The 20936-nt window shown below is 47.5% G+C and overlaps 1 protein-coding gene across 5 annotated transcripts in view; it reads right to left on the reverse strand.

The window, feature by feature from the left end:
- TRPV4 (transient receptor potential cation channel, subfamily V, member 4) overlaps positions 1 to 20936 on the reverse strand; it is a 42086-nt gene that overhangs the window by 16755 nt on the left and 4395 nt on the right. For 2 of the 5 annotated variants that reach the window (XM_006894837.1, XM_006894836.1), the window contains 5 exons: positions 18306 to 18478; positions 11332 to 11484; positions 9518 to 9658; positions 6797 to 7095; positions 4429 to 4608 (listed from right to left, as the gene is read on the reverse strand). In XM_006894837.1, the coding sequence (XP_006894899.1) occupies positions 4429 to 4608; positions 6797 to 7095; positions 9518 to 9658; positions 11332 to 11484; positions 18306 to 18478 (946 nt within the window). The remainder of the gene's footprint in view (positions 1 to 4428; positions 4609 to 6796; positions 7096 to 9517; positions 9659 to 11331; positions 11485 to 18305; positions 18479 to 20936) is intronic. The other 3 variants (XM_006894838.1, XM_006894839.1, XM_006894840.1) reach the window with 3 other exon arrangements.

The raw sequence follows: 20936 nt of genomic DNA on the forward strand, positions 1-20936 counted from the left end.
AGTGGGTGTCACTATTAAAGTCACAGGAGACAACCTGGTCTTCAGTGTATCCCAGAATGCCCTTGAGGGGTCCTTCTGATGCCTGCTTTACTACTTTCTTGATGTCATCATATTTGGCAGCTTTCTCCAGACAGCACACAACTGACACACTGGGGGTGGGGACACGGAAAGCCATGCCGGTAAGTTTCCCATTCAGTTCAGGGATGACCTTGCCCACGGCCTTGGCAGCGCCAGTAGAGGCAGGGATGATGTTCTGGGCAGCTCCACGGCCATCACGCCACAGCTTTCCAGAGGGGCCATCCACAGTCTTCTGGGTGGCAGTGATGGCATGTACTATGGTCATGAGTCCCTCTACAATGCCGAAGTTGTCATGGATGACCTTGGCCAGGGGAGCCAAGCAGTTGGTAGTGCAGGAGGCATTGCTGACAATCTTGAGAGAGTTGTCATACTTTTCATGGTTCACGCCCATCACAAACATGGGGGCATCAGCAGAAGGAGCAGAGATGATTACCCATTTGGCACCACCCTTCAAGTGAGCCCCAGCCTTCTCCAAGGTTGTGAAGACACCAGTGGACTCCACAACATACTCAGCACTAGCATCACCCCACTTGATGTTGGTGGGATCTCACTCCTGGAAGATAGTGATAACTTTCCCACTGATGACCAGCTTCCCATTCTCAGCCTTGACAGTGCCGTTGAACTTGCTATGGGTGGAATCATATTGGAACATATAGACCATGTAGTTGAGGTCAATGAAGGGATCATTGATGGCGACAATATCCACTTTGCCAGAGTTAAATGCAGCCCTGGTGACCAGGCGCCCAATGCGGCCAAATCCGTTTACTCCGACCTTCACCATCGTGTCTCAGGGATGCGGCTGAGGCTGCACAAGAAGAGAGGGCAATCTGGATCGACGAGGAGCAGAGAGCCGAACACAGTGATTTTTATGAATTCTCTATATGGGACTACATATATTGTGGCTAACCTTGAGAAGAATAGGAATCCTAGAACACTTAATTGTGCTTATGTGAAACCAGAGTTGGACCAGGAAGCAGTAGTTAGAACAGAGCAGAGAAACACGGCATGATTTAGGATCAGGAAAAGTGTGCATCAGGGATACTCAGGGATATATTTTCAATCTATATGCCAAACAGATCACTCGCAAGGCTGGACCTTATGAAGAGGAATGTGGCATCAGGATTGGAGCAAGACTCATAAATAACCTGTGTTATGCAGATGATACAACTTTGCTTGCTGAAACTGAGGAGGACTTGAGACATATGCTGCAGAAGGTCAAGGATTGTAGTCTTCAAAATGGATTGAAGCTCAACATCAAGAAAACAAAGATTCTCACCAATGGACCAATTAGATAGATGGAGAAAAGCTGAGATGGTTGTTAATTTCCACTTGCTCAGCTCTACAATCAACACTCTTGGCACCAGCAGTCAGGAAATCAAATGACAAATTGCATTGGGAAAGTCTGCTCTCAGGGATCTTTCCGAAGTGCTAAAGAGATGTTGGTCTAGAGACTAAGGTGTGCCTGATTCAGGCCATGGTCGTTGCAGTTACCTACTATGTGTCAGAGAGCTGGACAATGACTAAAGATAATGGACAAAAAATTGATGCCTTTGAGTTGTGGTGCTGGAGAAGAGTGTTGAACATACCATGGACAGCCAGGAGATCAAATAGGTCAGTCTGGGAGAGTGAAACCAAGCTGTTTCCTGGAGGAGCTCTGTCTTACATACTTTGGGTATATGACCAAGAGGGACCAGTCTTTGGCAGGGTGGAGGGATAGCACAGAAGAAGATGACCCTGGATAAAGTGAATTGACACAGTAACTGGGGCAATGGGATTAGATGTGCTGGAGTCAGTGAGACTGGCTCAGGATATGGCAGGTTTCATAGGGTCCCTATGAGTCACAGGCGACTCAATGCCACACAAAACCAACAACATCATTTAAAGTGCTAAAGAGCAAGGATGTCAGTTTAAAGACCAAGGTATGTCTGACCTAAGTCATATATTGTTTTGTATGCTTCTGAAAGTTGGAAAATGAATGATGAAGACGGAAAAATAGATGATGCCTTTGAATTGTTGGGTTGGAAAAAAGTATTGACTAGATCATAGGCTGCTGTGGTGTTAGCTTTTCTAGCCATTATATTAGCTTCTCTGGTCTCCAGCTACCTTGGGACACATGGACTTGCAAATCATCAACAGCTGTGAGACTAGGATAAGAGAGAGAGTGATTCCTATACTGAGCAGGAAGAGTTGAGGGAGATTAGAGCAAGACTTTGGTGAGGACAAGTACCTGGTGGTGATGGTGGTGGAGAGACTGTGGCATTGTTGTGGAGAGATTGTGGCAAAGTGTAACCAGAAGAGTCCTAAGAGAAAAGTCAAAGGCTTTGTTGTTCTTACTGAATGACTGAAGGAAAAGCTGACTGCTGAACTCAAATCAGAGCCTGGACTAATTGAGGAACTGTAACTTGGGACTTCTGGGCTAAAACCTAGACATGTATTGGGTGATATTCTGTGCTCCCCCATTTTCCAACTTACTTCCCTAATAAACCTCATTCTGGGTACCACGGCTGAGAGTGAACAACAAATATCAGACCCAAATGAATGGTAGAAAGGGGTGCAGGAGCATGGAGGGTGCTGGGTCTGATCAAGCAGATGTCTATTTGCTGCTGTGGATATTATTGATGGGGACAGTCCCCCTTATTGGAGTGAGCAGAAGTCAGACTCAGCCACTGCCACCCTCAGAGTGCATCTACTCCCCGCAGAGTTGCCAAAACAAGCAAGTCTACTTTGAAAGAAGTACAACCAAGATGCTCCTTAAAGGCAAGGATGGTGGGGTTTTGTCTCATAAATCTTAGGCAGGTTTTCAAGAGAGGCCAGTTCTTGGATTGTGCTGGGAAAAGTAAAGGGCCAGAGAGGAAGACCCTCAGTGAAATGGACTGGCACAGAGACAGCAACAGTGGCTTGAGCATGGTGGAGACTGTGAGGATGAACAGCATAGGGCAGTATTTTGATCTCTTGGTCACAAGATTACTACGAGTTATAATTGACAGCATATAACAACAACATATGGGTTTACATGACCACAACCATTTGAAAATTTAGATGGAAAGCTTAGGGGCTGTGGCTTTATGTTAATGAGAGAGAAACAATTCAGAAAGGGTGAGAGGGTTAAGAATGACTGACTGCCCAACTTAAAGAATTTCATCTATGTCACTGAACTGTACATGAAAAAAATTGAATAGGTGTATGTTTTGCTGTGTATACTTTCTACCACAATAGAGAAGAAAAGAAACAAGATTGGACCATTTAACCCAAAGATGATAAACTACTTGACGCATCTCTCATACCAACGCTAAACCCCTTCCAGACATCAATAATTGACTCCTGCAAAATATCTGCAAACTAACCACAGTTCTCCTAGCAGACATTATGAATCAATCTGTTTGCACGAGAGATACTAAACTTCCCACCACCTTAGATCTCAATCATGTTGATTACTAATTTCAAGGAAGAGGAAAGTGAGGTTCAGAGACGGGAGGTCTCTGTCAGGGTTTACAGAGCTAGGAAGCAGCAGGACAGAGCCAAATAGGAGGTTGCCTGCCCCCTGCCCCGTTTTCTATTTTATTGTCCTATTTTACACCATCCTGTCCTTCTGAGGACTTGCATTTCTTCATAGCGCAACAATGTGGCCACAAAGATGTGACTGTTGTTTTATTCCTGATAGTTAAAGACAGAAAGAAACCCAAATAACCAACAGTAGAGCAAGAACTCATTAGAACTTGAGCTATTTACAAGCAGCAATGATATTGTGGAAGAATATTTAATGGCACAGAACGATGTTCACAAAATACTGCTAAGTAAGTGGTAAAAAGGTTTCCAAACTGCAAGTAATGAATACTAATGATAATAGCTGACACATAATGTTTACTCTGCACCAGGCTGCTGGAAATTAACTCCCTTGGTCCTCCCAACAAGCCCCTGCATTCTGCTTACCCCAGTGTTACAAATGAGGAGCCCGACACCCAGAATGGTTGAGCTAGCTTTCTTGAGGCACATAGTGTGCAAGTGGTAGAGCCAGGATCTGAACCCAATCCCGATCTACTTACCTTCAAAGCTCCAGTATTTTTCTCAGTCTTTTCACTGTTGTAAAAAGGCAATCGGTATGTACTATTGAGTCAGAATCAACACAGAGCTGACCCTCCTTTCTGTGTGAGTCTCTACCCAAGTCCACTCTTAGCATCCTCCTATAAGCCTTGTCCATTCCTCCCTTGCCAAATGCTGTTCCAGCCCGTAGTGGATACTGTCTTTTGCTCTCAGCCTTTGGATCCACTGCTGAGCCACAGAGCAATGGACTGTCCCACCTGGTCCCAGGGTTCTTTCCTTCCCCCCATCCCACCCAAACCTGGCACCCACCTCGATTTTGCTGTTGTACACCAGGATCTCCAATACAGAGGCCTCTTCCCCACACGTGTCCAGAGAGGAGAGGTCATAGAGCGAGGAGTACACAGGCCCGTAGGCCCAGTCCTTGAACTTGCGGGATAGGTGTCGCGTGTCCTCATCTGTCACCTCCCTCCGGATGATGTGCTGGAAGATCTGGCCAGGAAGAGTCAGGAGTTCAGAAGGCCTCCACACTGGCAAGACCCCAGGGTGTGGGCATCTGCACACTGGTGTCTCCCAGAACAGAGCCGAAAGGAGACAGGAATGTTTACTGAGCACCTACTGTGTGCCAAGCTCCTTCCTCACATCATCTTGTTCACACAGGAGCAAAGGGAGGCTCCAAGATGCAAGAAGGTGTTACCAGAAGCCACACAAGAAGCTCCCCTTTGAACCCAACCCCACAGCCATCAAGTCAATGGCAATTCACAGATACCCTCTATCAGGTTTCCAAAGCTGTTTATCTTCACAAGAAGAAACTGTATTTCTCCTTCAGATCATCTGGTGGATTTGAACCGCTGACCTTTAAATTAGCACCACAATATGTAACCCACCAAACCACCAAAATTCCTTCTGCCTTGAGCCGAAGCGAGTTGTGATAATCTTAATCACTGTATTTTTTTAAAAAATTAAAATGGCAGTCTTGTTACTAGTTGTCGTCAGTCAATTCTGACTCATACGACAGATCAGGACTGCTCTCTACAGTTTCCGGGGCTGTGCTCTTTCCAAGAGCAGATTTCCAGGTCTTTCCACAGGGCTGCTGGGTAGGTGAGCAGCTTTTCAGTTAGCAGCGAAATGCTTACCTACCAGCAAAGCCTTCAGGGCTCGTAGAATCCATACTCCAATGTGTTAACTCATCTTATCCAGCCTTCCTATTACTACCTCCCTATCATCGGCTTAAGGAGTCCTGGTGGCTTAGTGTTAAGGGGTCGTGCTGCTCACCCAAAAGCATGTGGTTCTAACCCAACAGCTGCTCCTCCAGAGAAAAATGGGCAGTGTCCTCTGACTGCAGTTGCTGAGATTTATATTTGGCTTATTGTTGTTGTTAGGTGCCATCGAGTTAAGTGTGATTCAAAGCAACCCTATCTGAACAACAGATCTGAACCCTGTCCTGTCCTGTGCCATCCTCATCATCTCTGACACACTTGAGCCCATCGCTGCAGTCACTCGATCCATCTCGGGGAGGGTCTTCCTCTTTCACTGACTGAAATCTTTTCCCAAGGACTGGCCCCTCCTGAAAACATGGCCAAGTATGTGAGAAGAAGTGTCACCATCCTCGCCTGCAAGGAGTGCCCTAGTGGCACCTCTTCCAAGACACAACTGCTTATGTAAAGGGAAGGTGAAGCACGGGAGGGGACGTGAATGCGACAAGTTAGAATTTAAACCCAGACCCTTTGCACTCTCAGGGCGCTGGTATAACTGTGATTTCAGTCATTCTTGTTCAAGGGGTTTTTTTGTTTGTTTTGGGTTTGGTGATTTTGGGTTTTTTTTTCACTTTTTAATAATTTATTACAACTGCTTCAGGATTCTTGCTATATTGTTTAAGATAATCATATTAATTGCTAATGTTCATTGAACCCATCTTGGACTTTTTATTACAAGCTTTATCCGGATTAGTGAATTAGTTGTTACCATATCATGATATGACAAGACACTAGTATTATTCTCATTTTACAGATAAAAAAACTGAGGCACCTGGGAAGTAAAATAAGATGGCTGAGGCCACGTGTTAGGAAGAGGTCAGCGGAATCTGATCTTGTGCCTGTGAGGAGCTTGACCCCGAAGAAATAGCTGGTTGTCAGACTGGAGGAGGGGCTTCAAGCCCAGAGATGCCGCTAAATTTCCTGTGCTGTGCACAGGATACCCCCGCCCAAGGAGTACTCAGTGTGAACTCTAGCAAAGTCAAGCAACCCTACCCTAGTCCCTGCACTGTGAGACGCCCCCAAGGGGAGGCAACCAGCAGCAAGCCAAGAGGCTGCACCCCTGACAGTGGGATGCACGGGAATTCAAGCAGGCCGGAGTCCTGGAACTCACTCAGTTCCCTGTCCCGGCTGGTTGAGGGGGAGGTGTGCATGCCATGGGATAGGATGAGAAGACGGGCTCTGCATTTAAGTTGAGCAGCTTGACTGGACAAAAGGGAGCCAAAAAAATATTAAAAAAAAAAAAAAAAAAAAGAGGGAGCCACAGCAGGTTCTTGAGCTGGGACAGCTCACACCGGGATTGATAATAAGGAGATGCAGGTAGTTTTATACACAACGAATGGCGGCGTCAGCCGCTCCTGCACGCGAACGTATGCATGTGTGTGCGTGACGCAGTGAGGTCAGCTGGGTCCCCCAGTCCTACTCACCCCAATCTTGCCCGTCTTGGCAGCCATCATGAGGGGCGAGAGGCTGTCATTGTTGAGCACGGCCTCCAGGTTGCTGTCGGGGAAGAGGCGGGCACACTTGAGCAGCAGCAGGTCGTACATCTTGGTGACGAACTTGGTGTTCTCCCGCGTGTTGTCGGCGATGGCCACCAGCGCGTGCAGCACGGTGTTCCCGCGGGAGTCCTGGCGCCGCATGTCTGCCTTCTTGTGGGGATTCTCGGTCAGGTAGTTGACGATGTGGGGCTGGTTAGTGCAGGCAGCCAGTGACAGGGGCAGCTCACCTGGGGACAAGTCAGTGTAAGCCTCCCCCCTCCCCAGATGGAGCGCTGCCTGAGGGTCCTCCGGGAACCCTGGGAGTCTCCAGCACAGCACTAAGCAAGGCACTTCGTTGGGGGTGGGGGGTGAGGCGCTGTCAAGTAGACTCATAGTGATCCTGTGAACAACGGACCTGAATCCTGTCCCATCCTGTGCCTTCATCATCATCTCCTGAGCCCATTGCTGCAGTTACCATGTTAATCCATCTCCTGACTTTTGCCGACCTTCCACCTTTCCGAGCGTGTGTCCTTTTCCAAGAAATAGCCCCTCCTAACGATATGGTCTTTGTAATTACTTGCTATGCGTCAGAAAGCTGAAGAAAGATTAGGGATGACAGGAGGAGAACTGATGCCTTTGAACTGTGGTGCTGGAGAAGAGTGTTGGATATATTCAATATACCATGGACAGTTAAGAAAACAAACAGGTTCTTTTGGAGGCAAGAATTCTGGAGCTTCATCTGACTTACTTTGGACGTGTTGCAAGGAGGGATCAGTCCTTGGAAAGGAAGACCCTTGATGAGATGGATTGGCTCAGTGACTGGGGTAATGGGAGTAAGTGTATCAGAGACAATAAAGTTGACTCAGGATAGAGCAGGGTTCAGAGCAGTTGTACATAGAGTTGCTATGAGTCACAGGTGACTTGACAGCACAGAACAACAACAACATATCCAAAGTTTGAGAGACAAAGCTGTGGGCAACATCCTTGCCTCCAAGGAGCACTCTGGTGGCACCTTTTCCAAGACATACCTGTTCATTCTTTTAGCAATCCATGGACTCTTCTCCAACATCCCAACTCAAAGACATCAAGGAGAGGTGTCTATTTGAGGGGTGTGAAATTGAGGGTCTGTAAGTGCCAGAGCTGTCATTGAGTGATGCATACAGTTAAGTACTCAGATGTTAGCCCAAAGGTTGACCATTGGAGAGCACCCAATGGTGCCTGGAAAGAAAGGCCTGGTAATCCATGGCCAAGACACCAGTCACTGGAAACCCTCCTAAGAGCAGGTGAGAGTAGCATTACAGCTCAGTGCCACTGAATTGTGCACAGAGAAAGTGTTGCATCAGTGCAAAGCATGTTTTGCTGTATATTCTCAACAACAGCAATAAAAATAAACTATCTTTTAAAATTTTACCTGGGGGGATGGGGAAGAGAGGGCAAGGGGATAAAATGTGCAATAATAAATGAATGAAAATCTAACTTCTATGTCAATGTTCATTAAAATCACAATTAAAATAAAATTTTATTTTAAAAAATAAAATAAAATCTCCCCCAGGGCAGGGGGAAGACCCCTTGACAAGTATAGCCAGATCTCTAACATACATTCCAGACCTCCAGTCTTCCCCTCTCGTCCCACTGCCACCTTATACCTGATCATAATTCTATTTCGAGATTGCTACGTTCTATCCCGATCCACCCACCTGGAGCAGGCTAGCACCTTGGAAGACATGCTAAAGATGGCAGTCTCTCAAGGCAGACAGAAAAATATTTAAGAAAAGGAACATACTGCTTTTCTGTACTGTCAAGCCAGAAGCAAACCCCAGCTGTCCCTCCAGCAGGTTTTCAGAGCTGGTACGGGGCACAGGAGAAGACTGCCCATCTTTCGCTGCCAGAGTACCTGATGGATTTCAACCGCGCCTTTGGGCTGGCTGTGCAACTCCTTAGCACTAAGTCACCAGAGCTTAAAAAGAATTACACATAATCTGAAATAGGCTCAAGTATGTCAGAGCTGATGAGGACGGCACAGGACAGGACAGGGCTCAGATCTGTTGTACATCAGACTCCACGGCGCATAACAACAACAACAACCTAAAAACCAAACAAAAACTAAGGCTGTTGAGTGCAGTTTGATCTGACATACGTGTGTTGACTGGACAGCGAGCGAGGAGTGGGGCTTACTTGAGGATGAAAACTCTGTCTCTGGGACCCACACGGCACATGAATGTGGTCAGAATTGAGCAAGTACTGTGGTTGGTCCAGCCATTTGGGCACAGTGGGGACAAGGACTGGGCCCAATGGTCTGATGGTCCACCTCGGAGTCCCTGGGCTGCAGGACACACAGTGAAAGGCGCTAGGTGCTGAGGACACATCAGATCCATCCCTGCTCTTCTCTCCTCTAGGTTCCTATGAGCCCATTGAACGGATGGGGAAGCAGAGGCTAGAAAGGGTGAGGTGCCACCCTGCTAGTCACGTAGCTGACCCAGGGCCACATATCAGCCTTCCAGCTGCCCCCTCTTCACAGCATAAACCCAGGACACAAGACAGAGATGCCTCTGGCTTCAGGTGGAGGGGAGCTCTGAGTCCTTGGGGGTCAGTGCTGTGGTCAAAGCTGCTCTAGGTGCCTGGGGAGCTGTCGGGACTCTGGGCATCAGCCTCCATCGGGCTCCTTCTCACCAAAGTAGAAGTAGCCCCCTTCATCCTTGGGTTGGAAGAAGCGTCCTCGGGCCTGGGCATGGACATCTGCCCCCCGCGCCACCAGGAGCTCCACGTAGTGTTTGCAGCGGCGTTCAATGGCGATGTGCAGGGCAGTTTGACCTGTGGGGAACAAGTGGACAGTCAGCTGGGGCAAAATCCCTACCAGGCCTTGCTCTTGGCTGCCTAGAAGTCCAGTGGTCCACAAGCTGTGACTTTTGGAAGCCTTTCTTGCAGGCACCTCTGAGTGGGTTTGAGCCATCATCAACCTTTTGGTTATTATTCAAGGACTCAACCATTTACATAACCCAGGACATTCCTTAGAGAGCTCTGGTGGTCCAGGGGTAAGGACCTCTGCTGTCAACCCAAAGGCACACATCAAATCTACCGGCTGCTCCACAGGATGGCTAGTTCCCTCCCACGCAATTTACTGCCTTTGAAAATCCACTGGAGGGTCAGTTATGGGCCAGTTCCAACTGGATAGCAAAAAACAACAGGCTATTCCCTACCAGGTCTAGAGGGCAGAACAGTAGAGAAAATAAAGATGAAGCCCCAGCCTGAAGGCAAGAAACCAAGTTTCAGACTTCCCCAAAATTCAGCTTTTGGTTCACACAGGACTAAGTATCTCATTGGGCAAAATCTGCTGCTGAGAACTTCTGTAAGGTGGTCAAGAGCAAGGATGTCAGTTGAAAGACTAAGGTGCACCTGCCCAAAGCCCTTAAAGTTTAACAATGAATAAGGGAGGCCAAAGAGGAATTGGTGCCTTTGAGTTGTGAAGAGTACTGAATAGGCCACAGCCTGTCCAAAGAACAAACAGATCTGTCTTGGAGGAAATGCACCCAGGGTGCTCCTTAGAAAGGAAGGATGATAGGACCTCATCTCACATACTTTGGGCATGTTGTCAGAAGCACAAATCCTTGGAAAAAAATGCTATCCTGGGAAAAGTAGAGTGGGCTAGTGAAAGAAAGCCATGACACGGTGACCGGCAAGGGGCTTGAGCATGCAGAGATGGGGGGGATGGGGCAATAGAGAGGGGTTTCCTGTCACCTGACCACCACAGAAGGCTCGCTGCACTGGAGGAGAGGACTTGCAGACTCAAAGGACAAACAAAAACTTGAGCCACTACAAACATGGGACCTTCAAACCTACACTCACTCCAATGGCAGCAGCAGCAACAGCATCCCAGTCACACAGAATTTGGGACCTCTTGACGTTAAAATTCTCCTACTTCGAAGTTTATTATCAAGGAATCTGAATTGTCCTCTCTGATTCATAACCTCTCAGAATTTAGAACTGGTAGAGTTCTTGGAATTGAGGTGCCCTGATCTCTTAGAGCTGTTGCCTCCCAGAATCATTATCGTGGGTCTCAGGGCATCTTAACTGTAGCATCTTAAATCCACAATTCCAGATCCATGGGTCACTAGGCTCCATGTGGCTCAAGATCTCCGAAGGTTTGATTCAAAGACACAGAATGCCAGAGTTTCAAAGGGTAATCATGGTCCCTCCCTTCCTTCATGTAGGGAGTTTGGCTGGTGCGGTGTGTTGCATGCTAGGCCGCTAAACCCACCAGTCACTCCGAGGGAGAAAGACACAGGTCTCCTTCTGTCAAGATGCACAACCTTGGGAAGCCATGAATCGATCAGACGGCAGTGGAATTGGTTGTGAGCTTCACTCATTTACTCAATATGCTAGCCCTGGAGGTGCATAGCAAAGCTCTCACAGCTAGACAAGCTGAGATGTTGCCCCCAGTATCCCCCACCCCATCCCTACCTCTCACCACACAGTGTGGGCCCCACCTCGATAGTAGACGTCCCGGAAGGGTGAGTTGATGAACTCCCTCATGTTGCCAGTGCTCTCAGCGATGTCCAGGAGCAGGGGGATGGTGTGGTTGTGGCCATGGCTCAAGTTCAGCAGGGCCTTGGGGAGGCAGGTCTTCCCCGTGGACGGCTCTAAAGGGCAGAGACAGGAAGGGTAAAGCGGGTGCTCAGTCCACCGCTCCTGGACAGCAGGCAGGGCAGGAGGGACAGAAGCACCCTGGGAGGAGAGTCCTGACTGTGTTGCACTTGGTCTCTGAGACTCAGTTTCCCATCTGCCCAATGGGATTACTCACCCTCTCACTGCTTCTCACATCACTGAAAGAGTCAAAGAGATCCATGGAGTAAAAGTGCTTTGAAATGTGGAAAACTGTACAGCTCAACAGTTAGCAAACTCTACTCTGGGGGAGTTTCTTTTTTTTCTCTTGTGATATGTATAACAAAACTGTGACCATGTCTTAATGTGTTCAATTTAGTGACACTAATTGCATGGTGTTTTCAAAAGATCAGAAGTTGCACTGAGCAAATAATGGTGTTACACTGAGCAGATCTGGGGTCAAGAACCTCTTTAAAGTGCTGGCTAGTAAGTATTCACTTGAAAGACTAAGGTGTGCCTGTCTGTCTTCATTTTCAGTTGTTTCCTATTCATCTGAAAATTGGATCATAAACAAGGATGATCAAAGAGGAGCTGATGCCTATGAACTGAGGTATTAGTGAAGAGTGTTGAATAACGTCACGAACTTACAAAACCCAGACAAGTCTGTTTTGGAGGACATATAACCAGGGTGCCCCTTGGAGGCATGGCTGGTGAAACTTCGTCTTACATACTTTGGTATGTTGTTTAGGAAGGGACAATCCTTGGGGAAAAGACATCGTACTGGGAAAAGCAGAGGGCCATGAAGAGAAGACTGTCGAGGAGTTGGATTGCCACAAAGACTGTAATAATGGGCTTTGATTGAGCACGGTAGAGAGGTGTGGATGGTGCAGGCCAGGACAAGGTTCCTATCTGCTGTTCACAGGGTCTCTGAGTTGTGGTCGACTTGAAGGCACCTAACAAAGATGCTTTCAAGTGCTTTGTATCCTTGTGAAAGTTGGACACTGACTAAGATTGAAGAAGACTTGATGCCTCTGACTTAGAAAACAGAATTGTTTCTAATTGTCTTTCCACTCCTTGGAAGATGTGCAGCTAAAGTGCTCCTTAGAAGCAAGAATGATGAGATTTTGTCTCGTATAATTCAGACATGTTGCCAGGAGGAGCCAGCCCTTGGAAAGGGACGGCATGCTTGGAAAGCAAGCATTCACTTTAAAGTCTAAGGTGCACCTGACCAGCTGGTGTCTTCAGAGAGAGCTCTGCCCTAGAGGCAGGCACTCACATTGGGGTCCAAATCCTGGCTTGGTCCCTGACAGCTGCTTCACCCTCTATAGGCTTTGGTTTCCTTCTGAGCTCAGTTGAGGCTACAAAGAGGAACCAAAGAACTAATCAAATCAAGGTTATTGATTAGTGCAGTACCAGATCGATAGGAAATCTCAGTAAAATCATTGCCATCAAGCTGAGACTGATTCACAGTGGCCCTAGAACAGAGCAGAGTTGCCCCATAGGGTTTCCAAAGCAGTCATCTTTATAGAAGTATATTGGTGGATTTGAATCATCAACTTTTCTGTCATCATCCAAACACTTTAACCGCTGTGCCCCCAGGGCTCCTTAAAGGGTCCTCAGGTAATGTGAATGGTTTGTGCTTCTCTGTTAACCTAAAGGTACACAGTTTGAATCCACTAGGTTTACTCAGCAGGAGAAAGATGTGCAGTCTCCTTCAGAGTGGGTTCCTGCCTCTGAAAACCCTCTGGAGGGTCAGCTGTGAATTGCCTCTGACTCAATGGCACACAACAAAAATGGTATATAACCTGGAGATAAATTGTTCAAAACCAACACATGGCCTCAAGAGAAAGGGGTGAATCGTTTTCAAATTGTCTTATAAGCAACTTGCAACTCTTTCATCTTTCCCTCACAAACCCGTCTCCAGCCCTGATACATCGCTTCTCAGGGGCTGGTGTCCTTGGCAACAGCATCCTGGTCACTGTTCTCACCCTCCCCTCCAATCTTTCAACATATCTCCTACCTCTTCAATCCATCCACTGCTCTCCACCTCAATGGCCACCTGGCCCAGCCATCATCTCTCAGACGCCAAATACATCTTCCCTAGGCTCAGTCTCTGTCTCCCTTCAATCCACCTGGCACATATTAGGCACACTGGCTGCTTCAGACAGCAACCCAGATCACAATGAATCACGATCTTTGTTCATGCTGTCCCTCCACTCCCTTACCAATTAGACACACACTTGCCTCCTCCTTTTCACTTAGTTAACGGCAATGCATTCCTGAACTCTGCTCCAGCACAACCTCTTCCAGGAAGACCTCCTAGATTTTCCCAACAAGGTCAAATCCTCCACCACAGCCTTTCACTGGCGTATAGAGGACCTTTGTGATCAGGTGACTGTTTTTGTGATTTCTTGACCATCGTTGGTCTCTACAAAGACACTGAGCAATGAGAAGGCAGGATCACATCTGCTTTGCTGACCACGTTCTTCCACCCCAACTCTCTCTGCACTGTGCAAAGCAAGTGCCAACACCATTTGTTGTGCTAATAAGCATTTAATGAAAGGACAAGCTGGGCCCCAAAGCTAATTCCAAACCACAGATGACCCAAGGTGGCTTTGATCTCCACATTCCTAGACCTGGGCTGTGGCGAGGTAGGGGCTGCCAGCCTGGATAGATTCAGGGAGGAGGGGCCAGATGGAGAAAGATTAAATTCCAGAGCCCACCACCAGGTGGCAAAGTAGCTCTTCCCTCAGGGGCTACTGGAGAGAGGGCCCTAGCTTTACAAACTAAATTGTCTCACTATGTGGGAACACAGAAAGGGGCGAGAGAGTCACGACTTCCTTAAAAAGTAATAAGCTCCCGGGCTTTGGTTTAAAAACAACCAAAAAAACCCCAACAACACTTGAGAGGGTCTAGGTTTTATGACAGCTGTTGTTGTTATGTGCCATCGAGTCGTCTGCAACTCATAGCCACCCTATGTACAACAGCCCTTAACTCTGTCCTATCCTGTGCCAATCTCACCATCTCCGACACACCTACCTCCATTACCCCAGTCACTGAATCAATCCACCTCATAGAGGGTCTTCCTCTCCTGCGCTGTCCCTCCACTCTCCCAAGCATGACATCTCTCTCCAAGGACTGGTCATCCTTACAACATGTCCAAATTATGTCAGATGAAGCTTCAGAATCCTTGCCTCAAGGAGCAGCCTGGCTTCACCCTCTCCATGACAAATCTGCTCGTTTTCTTAGCAGTCCATGGTATATTCAATACTCTTCTCCAACACCACAGCTCAAAGTCATCAATTCTCCTTCTATCCTCCCTAGTCATTGTCCAGCTCTCTGATGCATAACAAGTGACTGTAAAGGCCATGGCATGTATCAGGCGCACCTTGGTCTCCAGACTGACATCGTTGCTCTTCAGTACTCTGGAGAGGTCTCTAACTGCAGACTTTCCCATCACAATACTTCTTTTAATTTCCTGGCTGCTGGTGCCAAGAGTGTTGACTGTGGAGCCAAGCAAACTAAAGCTGTAAACAATCTCGATCACCATCCAACATGATGCTGCTAATCAGCCTAGTGGTGAGAATCTTTGTTTTCCTGATATTGAGCCTCCAACCATACTGAAGACTGCAGTCCCTGACCTTCCACAGGTCCTTCCTTCAGGTCCTCCTCAGTTTCAGCAAGCAGGGTTGTGTCATGTGCATAACACAGATTGCTGATTGTTCCTCCAAGTCTGATCCCACATTTCTCCTCATAAAACCCAGCCTCCCGGATACTCTGTTCTGCATACAGGTTGAAAAGGTATGGAGACAGGATGCAACCCTGGCATACACCCTTCCCAATTTTGAATCATGCAGTGTTTCCCTGCTCTGTTCCGACGACTGCCTCCTGGTCCAAGTATAGGTTTCGCATTAGCACAATCAAGTGTTCTGGGATTCCCATTCTTCTCAGAGTCAGCCACAGTTTGTTATGATCCACACAGTCAAATGCCTTTGTATAATCAGTGCATCAGGATTGGAGGGACATTCACCAATAACCTGAGTTATGCAGATGACACAACCTTACTTGCTGAAAGTGAGCAGAATTTGAGATACTTGTTGCAGAAGATCGAGGAAAGCAGCCTTTAGTATGTTTGTTTCTCAATATCAAGAAAACAAAGATTCTTACCACCGGACCATTGAGCAGTGTTATGATGGATGGAGAGGAGATTGAAACTGTCAACAGCTTCATCTTGCTTGGATCCACAATTAACACTCTTGGTATGAGTAGTCAGAAAATGAGACATATTGCACTGGGAAAATCTGTGATTAAGAACCTTTCCAAATTACTGAGGAATAATGATGTCAGTTTGAAGACTAAGGTGCACCTGATTCAGGCCATGGTCTTTCCGATTACTAGCTATGCATCTGAGACCTGAACAGTAAAATAAGGATGACAGAAAAAGAATTGACGCCTTTGAGCTGTGATGTTGGAGAAGCACACTGAACATCCCATGAACAGCCAAGAGAACGAACAGATATGCTGTGGAGATGGTGCAGCTGGAGTGCTCTTCGGAGGCAAGAACGATGAGGTTTCACCTCACATACTTTGGACATGTTGGTAGGAGCTGCTATTCCTTGGAGAGGGACATGATATTGGGGAGGGTGGAGGGTCAGCAAAGGAGAGGAAGACCCTCGACCAAGGGGATTGACATGGTGACTGCTGCAATGGGCTCTTGTGTGTCTGGAAGTGTGAGGATGGTGCAGGACAGGACTAGGTTCGGGTCTTTTGTTCATAGGGACGCTATGAGTCGTACTTGACTTGACAACACCTAACAACCACAACAGCAAACAATAAGATGTTAAGAAGCAATGATGTCAGTTTAAAGATTAAGGTACACCTGATTCGAGCCATGTTCTTTCTAATTATTTGTTACACATCTGAAAGTTGCCCAGTAAAGAAGGATGATAGAAGAGTTGATGTTTTGAGTTGTGGTGTTAGAGAAGAGAACTGAATAGCTCATGACTGCCAATAGAACAAACAAATAAGTCTTGGAGAAAGTGCAGCCAGGACACTCCTCGGAGGCAAGGATGGCAAAACTTCGTGCCACTCATTTGGGGCCTGTTGTTAGGAGGGGCCAGTTCTTGGGAAAAGACAACCTGATTAGAAAGGTGGAGGTTCAGCAAAAGAGAGGAAGCCCCTCAACAAGATGAATTGACACAGTAACAATAGCAATGGGTTTAAACATGTCAGAGATGCTGAGGACAGCAGAGCATAGGGCAAGGTTCAGATCCATTCATAGGGTCTCTACAACTTGTAATTGACTCAATGGCACCTAACAACAAACGGCAACAACAAACATTAAGAGAACAAATGTTTGCTAGAGCCATCTACCATATCCTCCATGCATACCATGTCATCCCTGTGATAGCAGCGCTACACATATAAGATGATCACTTAATTGCTAATTATACTCCACCATATCTTTCCAATCCGTATGGGGAACAGAGTGTCCAGGAGGCTGGGCTCTATGATGAGAAGTGTGGAATCAAGATTGGAGGTAAACTCATCAACAATCTGCATTATGCAACCCTGCTTGCTGATACTGAGGAGAACCTGAAGCACTTGCTACAGAAGGTCAAGGGCTGCAGCCTTCAATATGGTTTGAAGCTCAACATCAAGAAAACAAAGATTCTCACCACTAAGCCGATGGCAGCATCATTATGGGTGATGAAGAGATTGAGATAGTTGACAGCTTCAGTTTGCTTGGCTCTACAGTCAACATTCTTGGTACCAGTAGCAGAAAATGAAAAGATGAATTGCATTGGGAAAGTCTACTGTCAGAAACCTCTCCAAAATACTGAAGAGCAATGATGCCAGTCGGGAGACGATGCACCAGAAAACTGGACAATGAGTAGGGAAGATAGTATGAGAGTTGATGACTTTGAGCTTTGGTGCTGGAGAAGAGTACTCAATATACCATGGACTGCTAGGAGAACAAACAAGTTCGTCCTGGAGAGGGTGAAGCCAGGCTAGTCCTCGGAGGCAAGGATTCTGAAGCTCCATCTGTCATACTTTGGACATGTTGCAAGGCGGGATCAGTCTTTGGGGAGGGACATCATGCTTGGGATGGTGGAGGGACAGCGCAGGAGAGGAAGACCCTCAATGAGATGGACTGATTCAGTCACAGGGGTAATGGTGTAGGTGTGTCGGAGACAATAAGATTGACACAGGATAGAGCAGGGTTTAGGGCTGTTGTACATAGGGTCACTATGAGTCGCAGGCAACTTGACGGCACATAACAGCAACACAACAACAACTCCACCTGGTAACTGGCACCTTTGAGGTTTGGCTGAGTGCTCACGAGCCAGCCTTCCCCATCTGACAGGTAAGGCCTGAGGTCAGGCAGGGGGCTGGCAACCCAAGGTGGATGTTTCAGTGACCTGAAAGTTAGGGTATCCAAATTCCAGGGGAGGACCAGGGAAGGGAAACAGGAATCCCAGCTGCCTTGCCCACCCCCTGGACTGCCCAAAAAGGAGAGCAGAGACTGCCAGGATTCCAAAACTCTTCTTCACCCCAATTTTCAGATGAGGAAACTGAGGCTAAGTACATCTAAGGAACTCCTGGGACAGCACACAACCTTTAAGGTATGGAGTTGGCTCACCCACTATACTAATCTTCTCATTCAAGAAGTGAGTAACTGAAAAGGCGTAGCTGAAGCCCAGAGAGGTTAAGTGTGTAGTGACAGACACACAGGACCAGACTCACTGCCCAGTGCTCTTACAATCAAGGGAAGATGCTGAAGGGGAGCGGGTCCCAATTCCAGGTCTTCTCCAGTCCATACCAGCCCATCTACTCAAAGCCCTCTTCGGCAGCTCACCTCTGAATTCCTCATCAGTCAGACGCTTTTTGTGGGTCAACAAGAAGGGGAGCAGTCCGTCCAGGTCAGCAGTGGAGCCTCGGGACACGATGTCAAAGAGGATGGGCCTGTTGAAGACTTTGAGGATGGGAGGCGGCTGAGGGGCGGGAGCTTTGGTGTTCTGCGGCTGCTTCCTGGGGGAAGAGGAGACACCGGTGATGGGGGACACATCCTGGAGTCTGTGAGATGAGAGGACAGCTTGATGTCCTAGGAAGGGGGACAGATTTAGAAAAAAGGGACAGTGGAAGGCATCCTTCAAACACTACCTACAGCCTGCTGTGTGTTAGATAAGATAGAGACAGAAACTCACTCATCTATTTGTTATTTATGTGCCATTGAGTCAGAACCGACTCACAGCTGACCCTCTAGTGGGTTTTCAGAGACAGTTCTTCCTCCCACAGAGAAACATTCAAACCACGTGCCTTTGGATTGGCGGCGAAGCTCCTTACCACATGGCCACCTGAGCTCCACACAGAGGCTGGAAGAGATAAGACAGAAAAGATAAAAAGAGAAAAGCAGAATGAAACAGAAAGTACCTCTTTCATTCATTCACTCTCACTCATCCAGTTTTTCATCCAGCTACCGACTGAGACATAAGAACACACGCACCGGCCAGCGACACGCGATCAAATTCAATGTCCCTCTTCCTGAGCTCCTGCAGTGTACACAGGGCCCGTATGCAGGTGGGAGACACACAGAAGCAAGAGGAGGAAGGATATGCGCAGAAAAGGGCTGGCAAATGGAGTCAGATGGAGAACGACAGGACAAAAACCCTAGCCCACCACCACTGAATCCTTCCAGACTTGTGGCAACTCCATGGGTTACACAGGAAAATGGCCTCAGGAGCTTATTTTGACTGCGAGCTTCATGGAAGCAGACAGCCAGGTCTTACTTCCACGGCACAGCTAGGTAGGCTAAAACCCCACACCTTTATGGTCAGTAGTGGAGCACAAAAAGTGTTGTCAAGAGTCATCAAGAAAGAGAAGGAGAGGATAACAGCTTCCAGGAGAAAGAAGGTGGGCACCGCGCCTTCAGCCACCAGCAAGCCAGGCCCTTTCCTCTCCATGAGACATCCTTTCTCTCCCCTTTCGCATCCCTTCGACTGGGGCTTAAACGTCACCCTGCCCCAGCCCTCCCAGCCCGCCTGTTCTCCGTTAACCTCCTTCCTCTACACCAGCGCAGCAGAGACCAGGATGGTGCTGGATTGAACAGGATTTTATTTCATCATGTACCGGGAACCAGTTCAACGACATCTAACAATAAGAGGGTGCTACATTCTGAAAGAGGATAAGCTGGGAGAGGAGCACCAGAGGAGCAGGAGGCGCCTCCCTTGTGTTCTCCATTCAGCCTGTGCGTGGCACATGCAGGGACACAGTCTGAATCTGTTCCGTGGAGGTCATCCATTGCCATGGGTAGATTCCCTGCTGGCTGCCCCGTATGTGCAGAGTGGAACTGCTCTGTAAGTTTTTTCCCAAGGCTGGAACCTTCTGGAAGCAAATGGCCAGGCCTGGGTTCCTTGGCACCTTCAAATGAGTTTGAACTAGCAACCTTTCAGCTAGCAATCAAGTGCTTTAAAGGTGTGTGCCACAAGGAGGGACTCTTGTTAAAAGAATAAAGGGACAGAGAAGGAGGAAGCCAGGGGCAGAGAGGAAACCATGCCACAGAGTTCAGGGTGTCTGGGAAGCGGGATGAAGTCTCAAAGACTGAAGCCAGGACAGGCTGGTAGGGTAGGAGGGCTGGGGCAGCAGGTACTCACCTGCCTCTCCGTCTTAGGAGTCTTCAGCATCAGTAGTAGGGAAGGTGTTCTCCCTCCAACAAGGACATCAAGGCTGGCACAGGCCCTTAGGAGGTACCCTAGCCAGCTCCTATTTCACCAACTCCTACACTTCGATCTCCCTCACCCCATACCACAGAAAGAAAGAAGGGGGAAAAGAGCTATGATGGTGTAGTGTGTAGCATGTTGCACGAAAAAGGTGGTGGTGGGTCAACAACTGGATGAATTGTTCACACGATGGAATACAACACAGCACACAGGAGCAATGATTTTGTTAATCACTACCTAACTTGGGAAGGATTGGAGAACATTACATTATGCTGAGTGAACTAACTCAGTCCCATAAGGACAAATACTGTAAAAGACTATTACAGAGGAAGTGGGGCAGGTAGGGAGGAAAATGTGCAACAATGAATGAATGGAAAGCCAAGTTTTCTCTAAACTTTCATTAAAATATCAATTAAAAACAATAATAACCAAAAAAAGACCGTTATTGTAGAACATGAATGAGGATCTAAGGGGAGGAGGGTGGGAGCAAAGGGGTGAGAATGGGCGGGGATGGAGGGGCAAGGCAATCATAGAGTCACACAATTTGATTGGTAGAGGAAAGGATGAGTTGAGGAAATGGAAAAGATCCAGTGTGTAAAACAATGTATATAAACTTTGCAAGTTGTTGTTGTTGTTATGTGCCGTCAAGTCGCTTGAGACTCATAGCAACCCTATGTACAACAGCCCTAAACTCTGATCCGTCCTGTGCCAATCGCACTGTCTCAGACACTATCATCCCAATTATCCCAGTCACTGAATCAATCCACCTC

This window comes from Elephantulus edwardii, unplaced genomic scaffold (assembly GCF_000299155.1).
Source record: "Elephantulus edwardii isolate Elephantulus edwardi_28Jun2011 unplaced genomic scaffold, EleEdw1.0 scaffold00151, whole genome shotgun sequence".
In the NCBI taxonomy this organism is placed as follows: domain Eukaryota; kingdom Metazoa; phylum Chordata; class Mammalia; order Macroscelidea; family Macroscelididae; genus Elephantulus; species Elephantulus edwardii.